General features: G+C 42.7%; 1 protein-coding gene across 2 annotated transcripts in view; it reads left to right on the forward strand.

Moving 5' to 3' along the window:
* Positions 1-15045, forward strand: part of PAX2 (paired box 2) — an 85998-nt gene extending 70953 nt beyond the window's left edge. The window contains exons 8-10 of one of the 2 annotated variants that reach the window (XM_080622087.1): positions 5832-5933; positions 11883-11969; positions 13364-15045. In XM_080622087.1, the coding sequence (XP_080478213.1) occupies positions 5832-5933; positions 11883-11969; positions 13364-13440 (266 nt within the window). In that variant the 3' untranslated portion in view covers positions 13441-15045. The remainder of the gene's footprint in view (positions 1-5831; positions 5934-11882; positions 11970-13363) is intronic. The other variant, XM_080622086.1, reaches the window with a different exon arrangement.
* Positions 15046-19226: the final 4181 nt, after the last annotated feature.

A 19226-nucleotide genomic window follows, 5' to 3' on the forward strand; every position in this document is an offset into this window, starting at 1 on the left:
TGGTGACTCTGCCTGTCTGTCTTGAAGGTAAATCTGTGCAGTCCTTGCCATCTGATGACAGAGAATGCAGGAGAAAAATAGCCTGTGGGTTCTTCATCTACAGAGACCAGCATGTGAAGCCTCACTGGTAGGACTGTAGGAGAGTATATTGGTGTAAAAAGCAGAAGCTGGGTGCCAATGTGCTGTTTACTCTGGCGTTTTTAATTAACTGTGCAACAAGAACCAGATACTCCAGCTTCTATCCCCCATATCCACCACAAAAAGTCTTTGCCAAACAGAGCTTCCTACAGCAAAAAGCGAAAAGAAATTAAAATCCTTACTTATCATACCAGAGGCTTCATGCAAGTGAACTAAATAAAGAGGAACTGTGCACCTTTTCGCAAGGACTGATCCTTCCCAATCATCTGAACCATGAACATATGTCTCTGCTGCAAAGGCATCTCAGTGATCAGAGACCTTTGCTGACCATTCTGGTTAAGAGGTACTTGGAGGAGAACACAGATGGCAAACTATCACTTTTGCCAGGTAGCAAACCTTTAGGAAACAAATGCCTCAGGATAAAGAGCATTCGCAGATAGAAACTGCCCAGCCCTTTATTGTCTAGGTGAGCACTGCAGCCTCACAATAAGGTGCCTAGAGTTAATTAAGCCAGTTCTACATTAATGAAGTCAGATTTATGACCTAATTATATGTCACATTTATATTTCTCTGTATAAATCAAAATCACCAGAACTAACTTATTTCATAGGCCACTGGCAGCAACACTTGTCATCATGGCAGAGAGATGACTTTTCTTTATTGACTGTAATTTGTTTACCTGAGGGTGGAGGGTTTGCTAGACAATTTGGATGGGATCGGATCATATCATCCATACTTTGTGTTCAGGTGTTCAAATACAGGACTATATAACCGCTGACTCAACCACAGTGGGTGTTCTGGAGTATCCATGCTTTAGGTCACTGAGCTCTCCAATTCCTAAGCCTCTTTCTTGGCTGCCAAGTTAGGAGCAGTTGCAAACCTGTATCTATTGTGCCTATTCAAATCTGTACGTCAAAAATGGAGGTCCAATGCAAACAACAATATAAATAAGACCTTTTATAAGTCTCACATGTTTCCTCTTCTCCATTATATCTCTCTGTCAAGGTATCTGTCTGGCAACACTATACTGTGGGAAGAACCAGAGTCAGTACTGACAGCTTTTATGGTTAAAACTCCAAAGTGTGTCACTGTGAACAAGATTAATTGATTGATCTCCCTACCCACCTATAAGTTACACAGTCCTATTCTTACTTTAACCACCTCAAACTTCAGCTACACCTTTTTTGTCAAAGCTTTTATGGAGTTTGGCTTGAGAAGCTTTGGCCATTATCCACAGCACCCTGTTTAATAGGTGCTCATAATAATGCTGCTCTCCTGGCCTGGAAGAGACAGAGCAGCATAATTCCCTAAGTCAAACTGTGCAAGTGTAGCATCGTCACATGCCCTTGGCCCACGAGAGAAAGCAGCAGGAAAGGGAGCACAGAAGCTTCTGAGCGTTCTTCTCCTTCCCAGTCCTATGCTTCCTCCTGTCCTTCCTCTCCTGCATGTCCCCTCCCCCACCTCTCCTTTTCCTGCATCCCATTCCACCCATCTGCCACTGCACTCCATTCTCCTCATCTCCTGCTGCCCCTGCAGTCAGAGCCTAGCCCCCGGGTGCATTTACTGCTGTTGTCTCAGCACTGGCTCCTCTGATCTACTCCTAACCTTTTTATTTTTATTTTGTTTTTTAAATTAATTTCCCTGTAGATTTTAACCACTCCATTTTCATTTACCCATTTTGTTCTTCCTCTCCTCCCTTCCCCACCCTCCTCTTCCTCCCCCTGTTCCCTTTGTCTGTCTGTGTCCATCCCTTACCCTACCACAGAAAACCTCTCCTCTCCCCTCAGTATAAAGCAAGAGCCTCATGGAGCCTCTCTCACCCCTTTCACCCCCACCACGCCGGTCGGCTCTGGGCAGGCTGATCTTCAGCCCTTCCACATGGCCCTTTCAGACGATGCGTCCACGCCTTGCTACAGTGCCTTCCTTCATCATGGTGCCCACTTTGGGCAGTCCAGCAGCCAGCCTCTGATAGCAGGTAACTGGCCTTGGCCACAAACTCAGTGGGGATGCTGCAGGAAAGGGGTTCAGTTTCACCTGATGGGGAGAACAGTAAATGCTGCAAGCTCTTTGAGTGCAAGTGGGAACGAGAGCAGCCATGTTCCAGTTCTGTGTATGCAGCATGTGTGCTCAGCTCCACGGAGAGTCACAGAAAGATTTCATGCCAGTCCTTAATTTTTTAGAATAAAATGGGAAAAGAAGCTGTAACTACTTAGAAGGATGTTCCAGTTGTATGGGTCTGGGACTTACTATAGAAATACTCATACAGCAAAATCCTGTGTTGCCTCAAAAGCCATAATGCCCCTGAGTACTGTAGGGTTAGCAAGGGTACTGTGTGCTAGCCTAAGGTAGATGATAACATCTTGAATAACCTAGCCAGCTCTAGGATTGACAGGGACATTCAGCATGGGTTGTACAAACTACTAAGCTAGATAAATACACCTGCGGTTGGTGAGCACTGTCACAGCTATGTTGTGAGCAGTATTTGAGTCACCTGGTTTGAGAGTGAGACTGTCAATGTGAGCTGGTGCCTTCACACAGCAGATCAAGTAGCTAAGGAAAAGGGCATCACATCTGAACGTCAGGACCAGGAAGAGTGGGTAAGAGACTATAATGCCTTACAGCCAAAGGAATACAGGCCTGGGGTAGGTGGCCTTTAAGGGAAGGAGACAAGTGAAGAAATAGGTTGCAGAAGATCGCAGCACTTAGGAGCAGCAGGCTGGAGGGGAAGGTGGGGAGCGAGGACAGGTTTCAGGTAGGTATTAGGGGAAACTCATGTGCAAGGTGACTGAAGCAACATTCTAGCAGAAGCTCAGGTGTGGCTTGGATGAAATGGTGGGTATCATTTTAGGTGACCATTGAGGCTGTTGTCACTTCATTGTCAAAGAATATAATTTGGGCTTTTTCAGAACAGACAGTCTTAGTGCAGATCACATTTCCTAATGTTCAAGCAACACATCTTACCTTTGCCTCTTTCATGTTCCTATATTATTTTTCTCTTTTGACCTAATGTCCTCCCTTTATCTTGTCAGGTGAGATTTGCATTTCTGAATCTCCCTGTAGGAAAGCAGCAAGTAACAGCAGAGAAGACTTTTGTGTTCATAACACTGTCTTGGTCCAATCTTACTGCAGCTAGTAAGTCTCTGAGCTCTGGGCACTTCCTAAGCCAAGGAGTCTCATAACAGACTCTCTCCAACAATATAGTTCTCTGGGGATGCAGTCATATATGACCACCCTCTAGCCTAGAAGGCACTGTGTTTCAGGAGAGGCATCTGCCTTAGGACCCTTATGGAGAATCAGACATGGCAGAAAGTGTTCAAAAGCTCAAACAATGTCATAGAGATGAAGGTGCTGTTTCTCACTTTGAAGGCTCTTAGGGAGGGGAGAATGGCTGGAGTTGGAAGCATGTTATGAGCAGGATAGGTGCTAGCTTTTTCATAGCCCTGGAGTACAAGAATTTAATAATCCTGTCACCTGTTGGTAATGACAGAAGGTAATGGAAGGGGCCTGCTTGCATGTAACAGCATTCTGAGAGTCTCTCTGTGAGACTCATTTATGTTGCTGATACTGTACTTGTTTGTTATCTTCCTTCTCAAGATTGGGATTTTGATAGATGATCACTTTCCAGTGAATTTTCTACACTGAATTTTGAACATCAGCGTCTGTGTGCTCATGTCTGAATAAAACCACAGGGGCACATGTGCACAGATCAGGTAGCAGAGTGAGTGTGTATGTGTTCCCACCTGAAGTGTCAAAATGAATTAATTTTGCCTGCTGCTATGTAATGTTCTCTCTAACTTTTCAGTAACACTGTTTTGTCACTCATCACCTGTTGTTATTTCTTAGGCTAGTCAATAAATGAAACCTAAAGAACATGAATTTTAAGCATAAAACTTTCTCACCTTTAAAGAATGTGAAGGGAAAAACCCCCTAACCTACATGTAGGAGGTGTTAATCATCCAGCTTAACACACAGCTACCAATCACTAAAGAAATTAGGGTAATAAAAGAGTAGAAGAGTGCAGAATATAAATCCCTGAGGCATTATATATTTATTTTTATCAATATTGGGGAGTGGCTGAAAAATGGCTCAGCCATGAGACTACTCATGCCTGGTAGTTCTGTCCCATTATCGAAGTGCAGGTGAGACAGGAACATCAGCCACTGATTAGGAACTCTTCAAGGAGAAAGAATGAATTTGCATTTCTTTTTTCTTGAGCAAATCACCTCAGTAATATTTAGTCAAGACCTGTGAAAGCAGTGAGGTAGTTTAGCCTACCTCATCCCAGATAACTTCCTCCCTTCAGGTTAATGCTCCACGTTGATCAGTTTTTGCTTTGCTGTGTAACTGTTACTTATTTCTGACTGCCCAGCGAAGGTTCATGCTTGTTGCAAGGCCTGCTTTATCAGTTATTCTGCCATTAGTAGAGCTAAACCAACTCTTACTCTTCTTTCACTGGCATGTCTGAGCATGGTACGAGTGACTCTAGTGGTGTTACTTCTGTCACTTCTAAAGGTGCTCACATTCCAGTCCTCCAGTTAGAACAGACAGGAGAGACAAAATTTAACAAAGGAACAACAAATGGCACAAACTTCTTGATGAGCTACAGGTCACCTAGGGAATGTGAAAGGCTTCGGATGACTGTAATAGGCTGAGATCTCAGTAGGCAGCATTGAAGGTTGAGTTATAAATCTCTCAGCAGCTGTGGGGAAAAATTATCTTAATTTATGTAGCCTTTTTTTTTTTTTTTGTTTGGTTTGGTTTGGTTTGTTTTTTGTTTGGTTTGGTTTTATTTTCGCTTGCAACTCCCAGCAGCTTCTGAGATTATTTTAGTTCATTTAAATGCAATAAGCACTAACAGCAAATGCCCTTCTGGCTGGCCCATTTTCAGGCTAACAAGTCCAAATGAGTAAATGCCTCTGGCATCAACCAAGAAGCCTCCAGCTGCACTTCCTAAGAGATGAAAAATAAACTACAACCATCCACCCAGTCCACACCCCTCCCTGCTTTGGTGGACAAAAGATATCACTTATACCTGTGATAAAAATAAAGTGGGACTCAAACTAATTTGCATGATTCTACTACAGTACATATTACACTAGCACCTGGAAGGAGTCCAACCAGTATTGATCTAATGCTAAGCACCGCGAAAATGTATTAAGTGTGCCCTTGCACCAAAGAGTTTGCAGCATAAGAAGCAGCACAGAGAGGTGAAGAGACTTGGCTAAAATTATCATCAGGTGAATGGCAGAGGTGAGAAGAGAGACAGGCACAGAAAACTCTTGGATCACTCTCCAATGCCTTGCACATTGATCATGCCCTAAAGCAACATCCTACCAGTTTTGGAACTGCATCCACTGCATATAGACAGGACTTCAGCTACTCTGGCAGAGAATATGCCACCATTCTCTGTGCAGCTCAGGGCCATTTTGATTCAGTTAAAATAAATCCAAAATCTACAATGAAACAAATTCTTTTGAGCCTCACAAAGCTAAGTTTTAATATCCATCCTTACAGTGTGAGATCGAAAATGCCATGATCTTCCCCCAGAGTTTTCAGTGGATGAACAGCACTTATGCACAGCATTTGCCTATTAAGCTGCTAGTCATGTGACATTGGGAAAAAAGGTGAGAGCAAATCAATATTGAAAGACCTTATCCCTATTGACCCCCTGTCCTGATTCTTTCCCTTTCCAGGTCGTGATATGGCAAGCACCACCTTGCCTGGCTACCCACCCCATGTTCCCCCAACTGGACAAGGCAGCTACCCAACCTCAACTCTTGCAGGAATGGTTCCTGGTAAGTCAGTCCCCAGACTTCAGTAATGCTGCACATGTGTTTAAACAGTATACTAGTATTGTAAGAGCTTTCACAGTTGGCTTTGCTATTGCTTTGCTGATATTAAGGACTATTATTTTCATAAAGAAATCATCAGGTGCCTATAACCATTGCAGCTAACGACACTTTTTGTAATATGTCTCTTTCCCCCTAGTAACTGATTCACTGCTGCTGTGGGCAACTAGCTATCTATAACCTGTGGCAATTAACTGGTAATTAATTAACCTTAGTATTCATTAACTAATGTAATTATTTTCCAACAATCCATGTAGATTATTAAGTACTGTTCATGGCTCAGGATATTCAGCTATCCACTAACTTAGGGTAACAATTTACCTTCCATCTAAAGCCAAGGCATCAAATTGAAAATCATCAATAGAAATTTAATACCTGCAATTTTTGGAGACCCACTGTCCATAGCCTAAACTAGCTAAGAACTCAGCAATGATTAACAGCATTTCAGAAGAAACTAACTATTCCCTTTTCACAACCAGCTACCTACCCACCTCCTCTTTGTAAGACTGTGCCTCCAATCCAAGAAACTATCTACCTAAGCCTGCACCTAAAGGCAAACTGTTCCTTTGCTATCCGATTTCTTTGGAGAAATATCTTCTATTGGCATAAACAGAGGGATTCTCCTCTGTTTAGGAAGAAGAGAGGACCATTTACCCTAGGGCAATTGAAGAGTTTATTACCCCAGGCTCTATTCCCCATTCCTCAGATGACAGTTATCCCCAGCAGATAAATGAAGAGGCAGGATTTTTGTTTCTCAGCCACAGTAGCTCAGAACTCAGAATTTCATCTGCCACTGACTTCTGCTTCTGTTACTGCCCTGGGTTGTGAGTCGTGATGGCTAATGAGCAGGTATACAGTCCATTCTGCAACCTCTGCTACTGAAGGGATGACTCCAGAACCAAAGCAGCAGAAAGCTGAGGACAGAAAGCTCTTAAATCACTACGATATGATTTCCCAGGGCTTAGGAGTGAAAAGCCTAAACACCCTCATCCAAATCTTAGAACAGCTAGCTAAATGAACATACACTGCAGAAACACGACTGAAAATATCACCGACAGAAATGTTTGCAGGTTGAAGTCTTAACGTCTTTAAATGACAAATCACTGCTCATATACCACGAAGTACTGGCTATTGCCCATGGTCACATTCGGCAACTAACAAGCTACCTCTGCTTATGATCCTAAGGCACAACAAAATCTCAGGCTATGCTGTGAAGATGATGTGATTGATCTCCAGATCAGGAAAAGATAGTGGACTGATCCTTTCCTCACCTCTACTTTAGTCCCTTGGTATAGCTGACCAGCTTGCTGAACTGGGGTGGTGCAGAGGTGGCAAATTTTAGGGCATCTCCTTCTACACAAAATTTTTCAGGTAGATGGTTTGGCTCCAGAATCACAGAAGCAGTAAGACAATATAGATCAGTTTAAAATCCCCCCACAGTAACAGTAGGTAGACTCAGTTGTCAATATTTAAGTCAGTTGTACGTCAAAACTTAGAGAAGATCACAGCATACAGAAATTATTAATAACATCAAAGTAGCCAGCTCTTTGAATAGGCACTTCTAAAAAACAGGCTCTTTTCAACTTCTGACTGTTCTCAACTGTTCAGTGACTGCTATGCAAGTTTAACATCCTCATCACAAGGATAACACTGAAATCTAAACTGGGACAAAAAAATTAAGGCCACTAATCACAAGGGTCAGTTATCCAAGAACAGGGTATTTCATCTCCTTGATGTGGAGGCTACTTATTTGTAAGACGGCAGTGTTCCCGAAACCACACAGATGCCCCCCAAAAGAAAAGAAACAGGATAAAGAAAAAACTTGAGTTACACTTCAAAGAAAAAAAGATTCTTCAAGTCAAATGGGTACCTTTACATTAAATCTGATGTCAACATGTTATTAGAGGAAGTTTTTCCAGTGGCCTACTTGGGCATCCTGCAGTAGTTACTGCATCTTGCCACAAAGCCCTTCTATTCCTGTCTTCTAATGTGACTGAAGCCAACAAGCTGGAGAGATAAAGAGGCTTCATAGGAAGGAACAGAAAACTTGGCTTTAATGGGTCATGGTGCAGATCTCATCAGCTACGGGTCAAAAATGAATGTCTGGGGAAGGGTGTAAGAATAGAGCAAAAATGTATTGGTACTTTACCAAAAGATCTCACAGCCTCCGACAGGTTGCATCTCAGAGACTTCCTAAGCCACACTTAGTATCTTTCTATTTAATTATTACACACCCTCAATAGGTTTCCCTTCCACAAACTTGAACAGTGTCTCTTGAACCCATATAAGCCTTTAACATCTGTAGCAACCTATGGCAAGAAGATCTGTAGCTTAACTACATACTGTGTGAAAACTACCTCCCTTATTTGTTCTGAACCTGCCACCTGCTAGGCTCACTTCATGCCTCATGGTTTCTGTATTACAAGACTAAACGTGCCAAGATTTAAATACAGATAGCAAGAAATACTGTTAGTAAAGGTTTCTAGAGCACGGATTGCACAGAATATAGGCCTCATGAGATCGATCCCCTGTACTTGCTTGCAACCTCTGTTAAGACTTCAGGTTGAATAGAGAAAACAAATATGATGTTGCCAATGATTTGTCACATGCCCCCAGGCCAAGAAAGATCACGGGCCAGTGCTTTAACTACACTGGAAACAAGAAATCAGCAAGATGACCACTCAGGGAGTATCTTTAAGAAACATACTCACATGCAAACAAACCTTATTGTCCAGATGTGAGTGAATATGAGAAAGAGCCTCTGTTTTCTCTAGATAAAGTTGAAGAGCTAAAAATAGAACTGATCAGAAACCAGAATTTCCAATCCATACAAAACTCTGATTCTTTGACATTTGTTTTCATCTTGCATTGGTATGAGGAGTCAGAATCTTGAAATAGTTCAATTTGCAGACACCAGGATGAAACATTTCAATAACATCAACATGTTCTAGATGTCAAGACATATTAAAATAATGAAAGAATTGAAAGGAAATTAAGTGAGATGAGAAACGCAAAATGAAACAAAACAAGAAAGTTGAAACATAATACTTTGTTTCAATTTGCAACCATTTCAGAACTTTTCTTTCCAAAAATTCATTGAAGATGACAAGCTTGTGCAAAACATTTTCATTTCAATGAGACAGCATTTGCCAGTGGAAAACTGTTTCTGAGATTGTTTGACCAGCGCTAACCAAAGCTGCTCTGCTCTATCCGTGACAACCTTTCACTAGACTTCTACTTGTGTAATCTAGAGAAGAGCTTGTCTCCAGTAGCAGCACATCCATGCAACATGGTCGATCATGCATGCAAATATCTCTGAGGTTTATGTTTTATGATGTGGTAAGATACATATCCTGCATCTGCCCTTGCCTGTAACTACAGGTCCCAGGCTGTAGACATGGATGAAAGCCAGTAGTCCCTGAGCACACACTTGAAAAAGCAGGGGTTAGTCACTCAAAGAAGGATTAATCAGGTACTGCGCTACACACTTAACCTGTGTGTCTGAGAGAGGTTTCCTGCACAGGTAACACAGCACCTTTGCTCCCTGCTTCAATTCTTCCTCTTTCCCAGAAAAGCCATCAAGTTTCTGCAAACTGTTTTGGAGAAGTGAGCATCCGCTAAAAGGGAAGTGCAATTCTTCTCTACCAGAGCAGCGTAGAGCCTGCAGAGGGCTGGTGATGGCAACGGCAGGGAGTCGTTAAACAGAATCCAATGTTGATGAGGAAATTACACTTGTTTCATTAGTGATCGAGGAAAGCGATAGCTCAGTTCCTCTTGGTCACAGTTGAGCTCAAAAGCTCATTATCCTGCTGCATGCATGCTTTCACTCCTCGTCAATAAACACTGTTTCCAGTGGCTGCCCTCCCTCCTCCCAAGCTCTCCATAGCTGGAGCTCCTTCTCCTCTCCTTAACCCATGCTTTAGGAACACTAGAAACAGTTTAGGGTGACAACTCAGAAGATGGTGGGAGAGAAGCCTTGAAATGTCAGAACTCCTTCCCCCCATGCAGTGAAAAGATGTTCATATGAGGCATTTCAAAACAGAAATTCTCATTTGGATGCTTTTTTTCCTTCTTATTGGGGGCAAACTCATTCCTTTATATCCCACAGGTAAGTCACTTCAGTAGAGATTAATTAGGATTACACATTGCTTTTTGCCTTTGTATCCTATCCCACAGTGTCTTGGTCACCTTGGCAGGTTTCACCTATTCCTTCCCAGCAAGCTGTCAGAATTTTCAGTGCAGGATGTTTCTAGATATGGAAACATGCTGAGTTATTATCATTAAAAGAGTATTTAGCAAGGTCTATCACACAAAATGAGATTTTATGCTGAAGCTAAAAACTGCAGTGACCAAAATACTTTGGATAGTGATTGGTTTTTGATACATTCACCTTTTCATACTGACTACTTTGGCTATTACCCTGAGTGTCTTTAAAAATCTCGTTGGACAGGTTCTTCTCAAGTTTAAAGCAGTGCAAATCCCCTGACTTCAACAGACTTCATTTCCACCATCTGAGAATCTGTGATTTGGCTTTAACTCTCCAGTGAGGGGAGATTTGCTGAGATTACAGTATAATTAATTGACATTTCTTCAGTAATTGTATCACAGGCATCCAGCGGGTCTCACATTGCCTTCTTTCTTTATTCCATGGTATCTAGCAGGAACCTCAGGTGCTTTCCAAACACTTCTGTAGTAACAACTCCACCCCTTGCTCAGGGCAGACCAGAAGCTAATAGTCACGCTGTTCATTGTCTTTTAAGTGCATAGTGCCATTCAGATCACAGTAACTGTCCCCAGTCTCCTGGTACTAGATTAAATTACAATCAGGTTATGACCAGATAATGGCATGTTTTTACTTAGCAGAATCATAAATTTTTAAGTTTTGGGAGATTTATTTATTTTGAATGCAGCACCACACCTCCTCAGTTACCAAATATCATTCCTTAGCCCTGCACAGCCCTCTATAAAACAAGTAGACTCAGCACCTTATGCAGAATAAAACTGAATATAGTAAGACCCTACAACACTCAAATCTGGGGTCAGAGTCTTATTAGATCACAAGTATCTTGGCTTGGGTCCATTTTACTGAATGTGAAAAAGGGAGCTGTAGCTTAGCTTGCATTTCAGATTCAGAATAGTACCTAAAACAGTAATCATTAGAAAATTATTTTCTGGAACTGGAATACAGCAACTTTTCTCTGTAACTTACCAAGCACAAAGGTGGGGTTAACGATACATTAATCAGTATTCTGATTAACACCATCTATATAGAGAGTAGGAAACATTTGTATGTTTTTCATTTTGATTTATATTTAAGCCCACCCTACTCTCACTGTATTTGTGGAGAAATTACTCTTCTACACAAATACACCATCACCTGCAGTACCCTACAAACAAAACTTTGCAATACATATTGCCATCAACAGCCCTGCTAGTTCCAGTGAGTTTATTGTGAGCTTGTCCCATTAAGCTCCAATGCCTGCTGTCTTGACTCTACTGCAGAATCTTACATTTTACTTAAAAGAAAGCTGATGGTTAATTGCAGAAAAAAGCTTGCATGTGCTTTGCAATCTTTCTGCAACCTGGGAAACAGAAGTTGGAAGGCAACAAAAAATAAATCACTTTAATTATTTACTTGTATTATTGAATTCATTATTTTAAACTAATTTCTTGAGTCTGAAGAGGCCAATCTTATGATTTTTTTTAATAGTATGGGTAAGTAGCATTGCACTGAACAAATACTACAGCGTCCTGAAGAGCACAATCCCAGCTGAGCAAGGAAGCTACACACACCAGTTTTTCTGCTGGCATACGATTCAGCTTGAACGCTAGCTCGATGGAACAGTAGACGTAAATCTCTTAACTGTATTTCATACCTTCCTTGGTTTCTTCCAGGGAGCGAGTTCTCAGGCAACCCCTACAGCCACCCTCAGTACACAACCTACAACGAGGCCTGGCGGTTCAGCAACCCTGCATTACTAAGTGAGTATCTCTTTCCCACAGCACACCCCCAGCCTCGCGCTCCTTCTGTTTGTCTCTTTGTTTTATTTTCTTTTTTGTTTGTTTCTGGAGAAGGCTTTCAAATATTGAGGCATGTGAGAGGCCTTTTTACTCACTCTCCAGTCCAGTGTGTAGATGGGTATACATCTCATGTGTGTTTTGTATCTGTTCTGAAGCTGATTCCTCTTTCCTGCGATGGTTCAGAATTCCAGTTCAGCATGGGCTTCTCCGTGAACTACATCCACAGTTTATTGCAGATTAGATCAAAAGTTAAATTCAGATTCTACTATTCTCTCAGGCTGCCATCCACATCCATTCAAGGTATGATTAAAATTCCAGATGAGGTTTCACTCCTCTCTCAAGCTAAACCCAGAGTCAGTTCCTGGAGATCTGGAAAAACCACAGAAGTTCTTCCTATTGGACCAGTTGGAACTGTGTCCAGGGTGGGAGATGGGATTTATAACTAGATTGGTAATAGCCGGTAGAGTTTTCTAGAAGGGATATATCCATCCCCAGTTCCTAATATGCCTAGAAATAGTCAGGGTTTTTTCAGAAGGGAAAAAACCTCCTATAAGACCATATCTTCTAACACAACATTTATTTGGAAGGGAATAGGAACAGATTTATTATATGTAAAATAAATCAGCTGTGATTATTACCTACGTATTTACTGAGGTTTAACAGCTGAATAGATGCACGTTTTATTCCAGTGTTGTTAAACCTCCGTAAATGTGATCTTAATAATCAATCACTATTTAACACACATTCAATAACCATCTAGAGAGCTTTCATGCCAAATGTGACCAAAATCTCACGAAATAAAGCATTGTAATTTGTTTCACTTCTCCCCTCCTGGTTTTAAAAGTGACCCATTATACCTTGTCAAGTATGCTCAGAACATCTGGCTCTGACACTTTCCTTCTGGCTGCAGATGGGGTGTGGAGTATTTGTGCTGCAATGCTCATAGGCTTCCCTCTCAGTAACTTATTGATGGTCATAACTTATTGACAGTCAGAAGGAGCAAAAGGATTTCCTTCCCATTGAGGGGCTTCAGAGCCAGTGGCCACAGTAGCATCTCTCCATTTACTGCATTTCCCTAATCCCATTAAGAGCCAAGCCCCCAGGTTTGTTCTTTTGGTTCCTTTTATTTTCTTCCTTTCCTTTCCTTTCCTTTCCTTTCCTTTCCTTTCCTTTCCTTTCCTTTCCTTTCCTTTCCTTTCCCTTTCCCTTTCCCTTTCCCTTTCCCTTTCCCTTTCCCTTTCCTTTCAGTTCTCCTTTGTTTCTTTTCTTCGTTTGATTTTTTTGTTTTATTTATTTTTTTTTTTTTACTGTTTGTCCTTTCAACCAGTCCATTCTTCTCCTGTGTTAACTTTCAGGTTCCCCTTATTATTATAGTGCCACATCCCGGGGCTCCGCACCTCCCACTGCTGCCGCTGCCTATGACCGCCACTAGTTACCATGGAAACCACATGAAACTGCAGGGCGACAGCTTAGGCCTCCACATTGTACCTGTCTGATCACCTCCCTCCATCCCTGGGAAGGGTGAAGACTTTCTCCGTTCCTCCCCCACAGTCCAGTTCCTTCCTCTTCGCCACGAAGGCACCGGACCAAGCGCTCACCACACGAGACTGAGACCCTCACGCTCCCCTTGCCCTCCGCCCCTATGCTCCCCCCATGCCGGGAAGACCCTGCGGCCAAGTGGTTTCTCCTGTGGGAGCCCTCCACCGCTCCTGGGCAGAGTGCAGCCACACAAAGGCCCCTTGGCTTCCAGGACTTCAGGGGGACTGGGAAGCAATGCAGCTGGCAACCATTGCCTTACAGGACCCCCCTCCAGGAGTGGTGAGGGCTGGGGGAGGCAGGGGAGAACACTGCTCTTGAAACACTCTTCCCCAAAGATATGCTCTTCTGTGGTGGACAGTTCTACGTGTCCAATGCGTGATGCTCACCCTGTTTCCCAGGACAGAGGAAACAGTTTGGCTAGACCAGAGATGGCAGTACAGAGACCTGGCCCATCTGGCAATGAAGAAAATGACCAAGTACCTATCTGCACCCCATGAGGTGCACCTCATCCCCACTCTCCAGCATGGCTTCCCCCATAGTTGGCTGCACCTCACACGTGGTGACTTCGCAGGCCAGAGTTGGGAGGAACTTCACACATACACCCACAATTTCTGTGACACACAATCAGCTCAGACAGGAGGATGGAGCAACATTTACAAACCAACCAACGAAATGAAGAAATATATAAATAGATATATAAATATAACTGTGTTTTTATGCTTTGTCATGAAGGTCTGTAAAAAGGAAAAAAAAAAAAAGAACAAATCCCCAATTTTCTAAAAAACCCAAGCAAACAAAAACAACAAAAAAACCAAAATAATAATTAAAAAAATCTACAAAAATAAAACTCCAAGTCCCTCCCCACCACCTGAATGGCAGATGAGTTCCTCTGACGTCTGATGCTCCTCTTTCACTCTAGGGTTTTGTTTCCTTTCTGTTTTGCACTACAATGGGATGGTGGTATTGGAGAGGATTGGATGCCAGCTCCACCCCTGTTGCCTCCTCCTCCTCCCCCTTTCCCAAATCCTGTCTCTGGGGAGCAGTATGGACAAGTCACATCTGACAAAGTTACCAAACACATCAGTCAACAAAAAAGCACTCTGAGTCAACAAACGTTTTCCATGTCACTGGCTGGCAAACAAAGAAAACAAGCCCAGCTGTGCTCTAGCTGCACTGTGTGGTGGAAAGTGTGGGGCTTCACGTGGGCCCATCTGATTGCCCTCTGGACAGCTGAGACTGAGATGGACAAATTCAGGATTGGCTGGGATTATTGCTTGGTTCCCTAGCCCTTAGCCTCCACTCCTTTTACCTTAACCCCTGTACCCGTGACGACTTCAGTTCACCCACATCCTGACTTTCACAATTTTAGATATGCCCAACACCCATTCTCCAGATCCCCACTGTTGGTGATAACAGCCTCATTATTCTGTGCCCAACACCTAATTTCCTAACCACTACAGCCTTGCTATACAGGCCCCCTTCGTTTCCCAGTCCATCTGCTCATACACCTACTAATTTATAGGCCTCCATTCAAAGCTGTATGCCTGCATCCCACCTGCCAGTCCCAACATACAGCCCCATCTTTCCATCTTCAATCCTATATTGTGTGTCCTAATATTTACCCCTTATCCCAAATGCTCACCTGATGATTCTCTAGGGATTCTCTGCTCTTTCTGGTTCCCAAGTGACTGGCAAACACTGTTCTGCAAAAGGCTAACTGTCAATAGAAATGCTTATTACTCCTGTATTGTCAGCAAACTCATAAACTGTTTCTTGCACTGACACTTCCTAAAAACTACTCAAAGAAAACATGAAGGCAGCTATAGCCTGTCCCCAGGGCATCAAGTCTGCCAAAGTAGATCCTTATTGTTTTAGAGCGGTTTCAGATAAAACTCATGGGCTACTGTCCATGGACAAAGACAGGATTGAGAATCAGACCCCCCCCGAAGGGCATAAAAGTGAACAGCGAAGTAATCTGTACAGCCAACTCATGTATACAATCCAAAGTTCCAAGACTCAGAGGAGATGTGGTTGTGGACTCGGTATTCTGTCTCCAAGTTTAACTTATATGTATTAAATCCATCATCAGTAAACAGCTGTGCTGATCCCAAAGGCCCCCTTCACCTAACACTTTTAGCCCTTGCATGGCTCTAGCTGATTATAGGTCTGTGTCTTCTTTAATGGGGTGCCCAAATGATAATGGTGTTTGGGAAGATGTTTACATAGAAGATATAGAACTAAAATCTGTTCCTGTATAGAAGAAAATCAAAGAGGTTACTCTATTGAAAGTGTCATTCTGCACATATTACCTCTGAGTAACCTGATGCAAAGAGCAGTCACCAAGACTCGAATCTGGCCTGTTATCTCATCTTATATGAGAAAAAAATTCTGAATAAATTCTAAAAAATCACTTTCACCACTCCTTCTGTTTTCCTCCACTGACAACAGATAGATGCTGGACCCTGTTACCAAAGTCTCCCTCTTAGTCTCTCAGTACAGCCTTTGCTCTACGTGTGCACCACCAAGTTTCACTCAGCAGGTGGTCAGAGCAGAGGCACTAAATCCCAGGATGAGGAAGCAGAACCTCATGAGAAGGCTAGAGAAGACTGTCACACCTCACACTTGACAACTGCAGTCCAGAGGCCACCTCAAGAGAAGCTAGCAGCTCAAAAATGCTTATTTTTATAATGGTGTTTCACTAAACTTGAGACATGAGCTCGGGTATGAAAGCAGGATGTGGTTGGCTTACTCATGGCTGGCTTGATTTGACCCTCGGAGGGCCAATTCCATTCGTGGAATGTTACTTTTATCAGTAACTCCACTGATAAAAGAGGATTTCCACCAGGCATGATTGGTCTGGAAAGTTCATAAGTACGGCACATAGTTCGACCAGAAAAATGAAAAGGAAAGCAGAATTATGCAAAGGACTGGGCAGTCTAATCCTCTTCCACCACCATCTGTAGACCCCCATGCGAATGTACTGAATTACATTTGCCAAAGAGTTTCTTGTGTTGGTTGTTTTGATTTACAGTCAGTGGATGCATTGTAAAGCAGTATTATAGCTAAAGCCTAGTAGCTGACACAGGGATTTATGTGGTGATATTATGCAGAAGAAAACCATCAATATTCATATAGATTCCATTAGACTGGACTATGCAGGAAACGCAAAAATTCTACCAATTATTTAATATTATGTTATTTGCAAAAACAATTGCTGCTTTGTAGGAAGATAATGTGTGTAATGTGAAGGCAATTCCTCTTGTAAATAAGTTCATCTCCATCTTCATCATGGTAGTTATTAAAACAGCCTCGCCTCATCCTGTAGATAAGGAACACGCTGTCTGTACTGTGCAAGTCTCGTTGTGCTCACTGAAAACAAAACAATGTGTTCAATAAAGCACAGCACAAATCCAGAACCTGAGAGAACAGCCAAAACTTGGAAAGACCCCTTCCCCAACAGGCCAACAGTTGCTTTCTTGTAGGTGGAGTTGTTAATTTTTTTAACTTTTTAAATTTTTTTTAAAAGCTTTCACAGGAAAATATGAAAAAGAATTGGAGGAAGAAATCACTATGCAAAATCCAGTGAAGTCTGTGACTCACATCTCTCTCCTCCATTCTGCTGCCTCTTCCCTCTCTCCCATTTCTTTCTCATACCCTCTTTCCACTCCATTTCTATCCCTCTCTTTTATTATTGTTCATTTCCAATGCACTTTTCTATCCACAGAGGGAACAGCATTACTGATACGACAGCAGGTATCTGGGACCTCAAACTCCCCAGTTCTCCTTGTGACTCTAGAGAACCTTTGTCAAGTTCAATTTCCCCCCTATGCCTCAATTCCAATCTTCCGTAAAGGGGGATAACAGTAGTTCCTGGTTCACAGGGGGATTGTGCAGCTGAATTAATTAGCACTGGCTCAGTGCTTTGAGATCCTGAAAGAAAATTCTATCAAAGTGTTAAGTATTATTCTGACTAATAACTAATGTTTCCATTACATTTCTCTTTTTTCCTTTTTCTCACAAATCATTCTTTGTTTCTTTATTCTTCTTTCTTAGCTCTCCCTTCACTTCTTTCTCCTTCTATCATTCATAGCTCTGCTGCTACATTTGCTTTATCTAACAGACCAAGCAGAAATGTTGTGTGACTGGATCTCCTTCTGTCACCATTTCTTTGCAGGGGAAGAATCTCGTGACCTCTCACATGTCATGCTTCACTGGAAGCAACAGGGACCACAGCATTTAAAACTCGGCAGCACTTTTGAGTCCTGTTCTCTGAAGCTCCTTTTGGCCCAATGGGATGTGGGGAGGGTTGCACGGGACAGATGCATTAAAGCAGACATCCTTGTAACCTGTAAATCTGTTGGGGAGGGTTGGTGGCAATGAGCCCTGCTGTGGAAACAGAGAGAAGTCTGCATGCTTCAAACTCAGAGTAAGACTTCAGAATTAATCACAACATGAATGTGAGGATGTTGAACAAACAACAAAAGGAAAACAAAAAAACCCTGCACTTCTTTCTCCTCTTGAGTATTATATATGCACATAAACATTTTCCTAAAGGAAGTTTTGTTTTGCTGAACTGTTGGAAAACCCTCACCCTTTCGTCCCTAAGGAAAAGCAGCCCTCTGGGAAAAAAAAAAATTAGAATCATAGATGCTCCCTTTGGCACTGACAGAATGAGGGCTTCCGAGGGACCCCACAAATACCACAGTGTGCTTCTTGGCTGGGCCCAGGACGGTGGCAAACTTGCAAGGCAGAAGGAGGGACCAAACAATGACAATTACAGAACTGATGACAACCCAAACCCTAAGCAGCTCTGCTGATGCTCTCCAGGCTAACTTAGACGTGAGAGTGTGGACGGGAGGGGGCCAGTGCCAGGTGCAGGGTCACATCCATTCTAGGCTGCTGCAGCCACTCTTGGCTTTTCCTCATTGTTTCAGTTCTGTTTGACTTTTTTCTTTTCTCTTTTTGTGCACATAAGAAATAAAACCAATTTTTTTTTTTTTTGTATGTCATTTTTGTGGCTTCTGGCTTGTTTTTCTTTCCTCTCTCCCCCCCACCTCAGCTCTTCTCTCTCCAGTGGATTCCTGTCCAGGTCTCCAGGATGTTATATTTGCTACACCTAACACCCTTTGGGCACCATGTAAACAACACTATGATTGCTAACAACCACCACACTGTGTGATGGAAGGCATTGCACAAGCTGCAACACTGTACACTGCAATCCAGCCTCTGAGACCTCACCAGCCACCACTCACAGTATCACAGTATCACAGTATCACTGTATCCTAGAGATTGGAAGGGACCTCAAAAGATCATCTAGTCCAATCCCCCTGCCAGAGCAGGAACACCTAGATGAGGTTACACAGGAATGTGTCCAGGCGGGTTTTGAATGTCTCCAGAGAAGGAGACTCCACAACCCCCCTGGGCAGCCTGTTCCAGTGTTCCGTCACCCTCACTGAGAAGAAGTTTCTTCTCAAGTTTAAGTGGAACCTCTTGTGTTCCAGTTTGTACCCATTACCCCTTGTCCTATCATTGTTTGCCACTGAGAAGAGCCTGGCTCCATCCTTGTGACACTCCCCCTTTATATATTTATATACACTAATAAGGTCCCCCCGCAGTCTCCTCTTCTCCAAACTATGGAGACCCAGCTCCCTCAGCCTTTCCTCATAAGGGAGATGCTCC

The sequence above is a fragment of the Psittacula echo genome (genome assembly GCF_963264785.1).
Source record: "Psittacula echo genome assembly, chromosome: 6".
Classification (NCBI taxonomy): Eukaryota; Metazoa; Chordata; class Aves; order Psittaciformes; family Psittacidae; genus Psittacula; species Psittacula echo.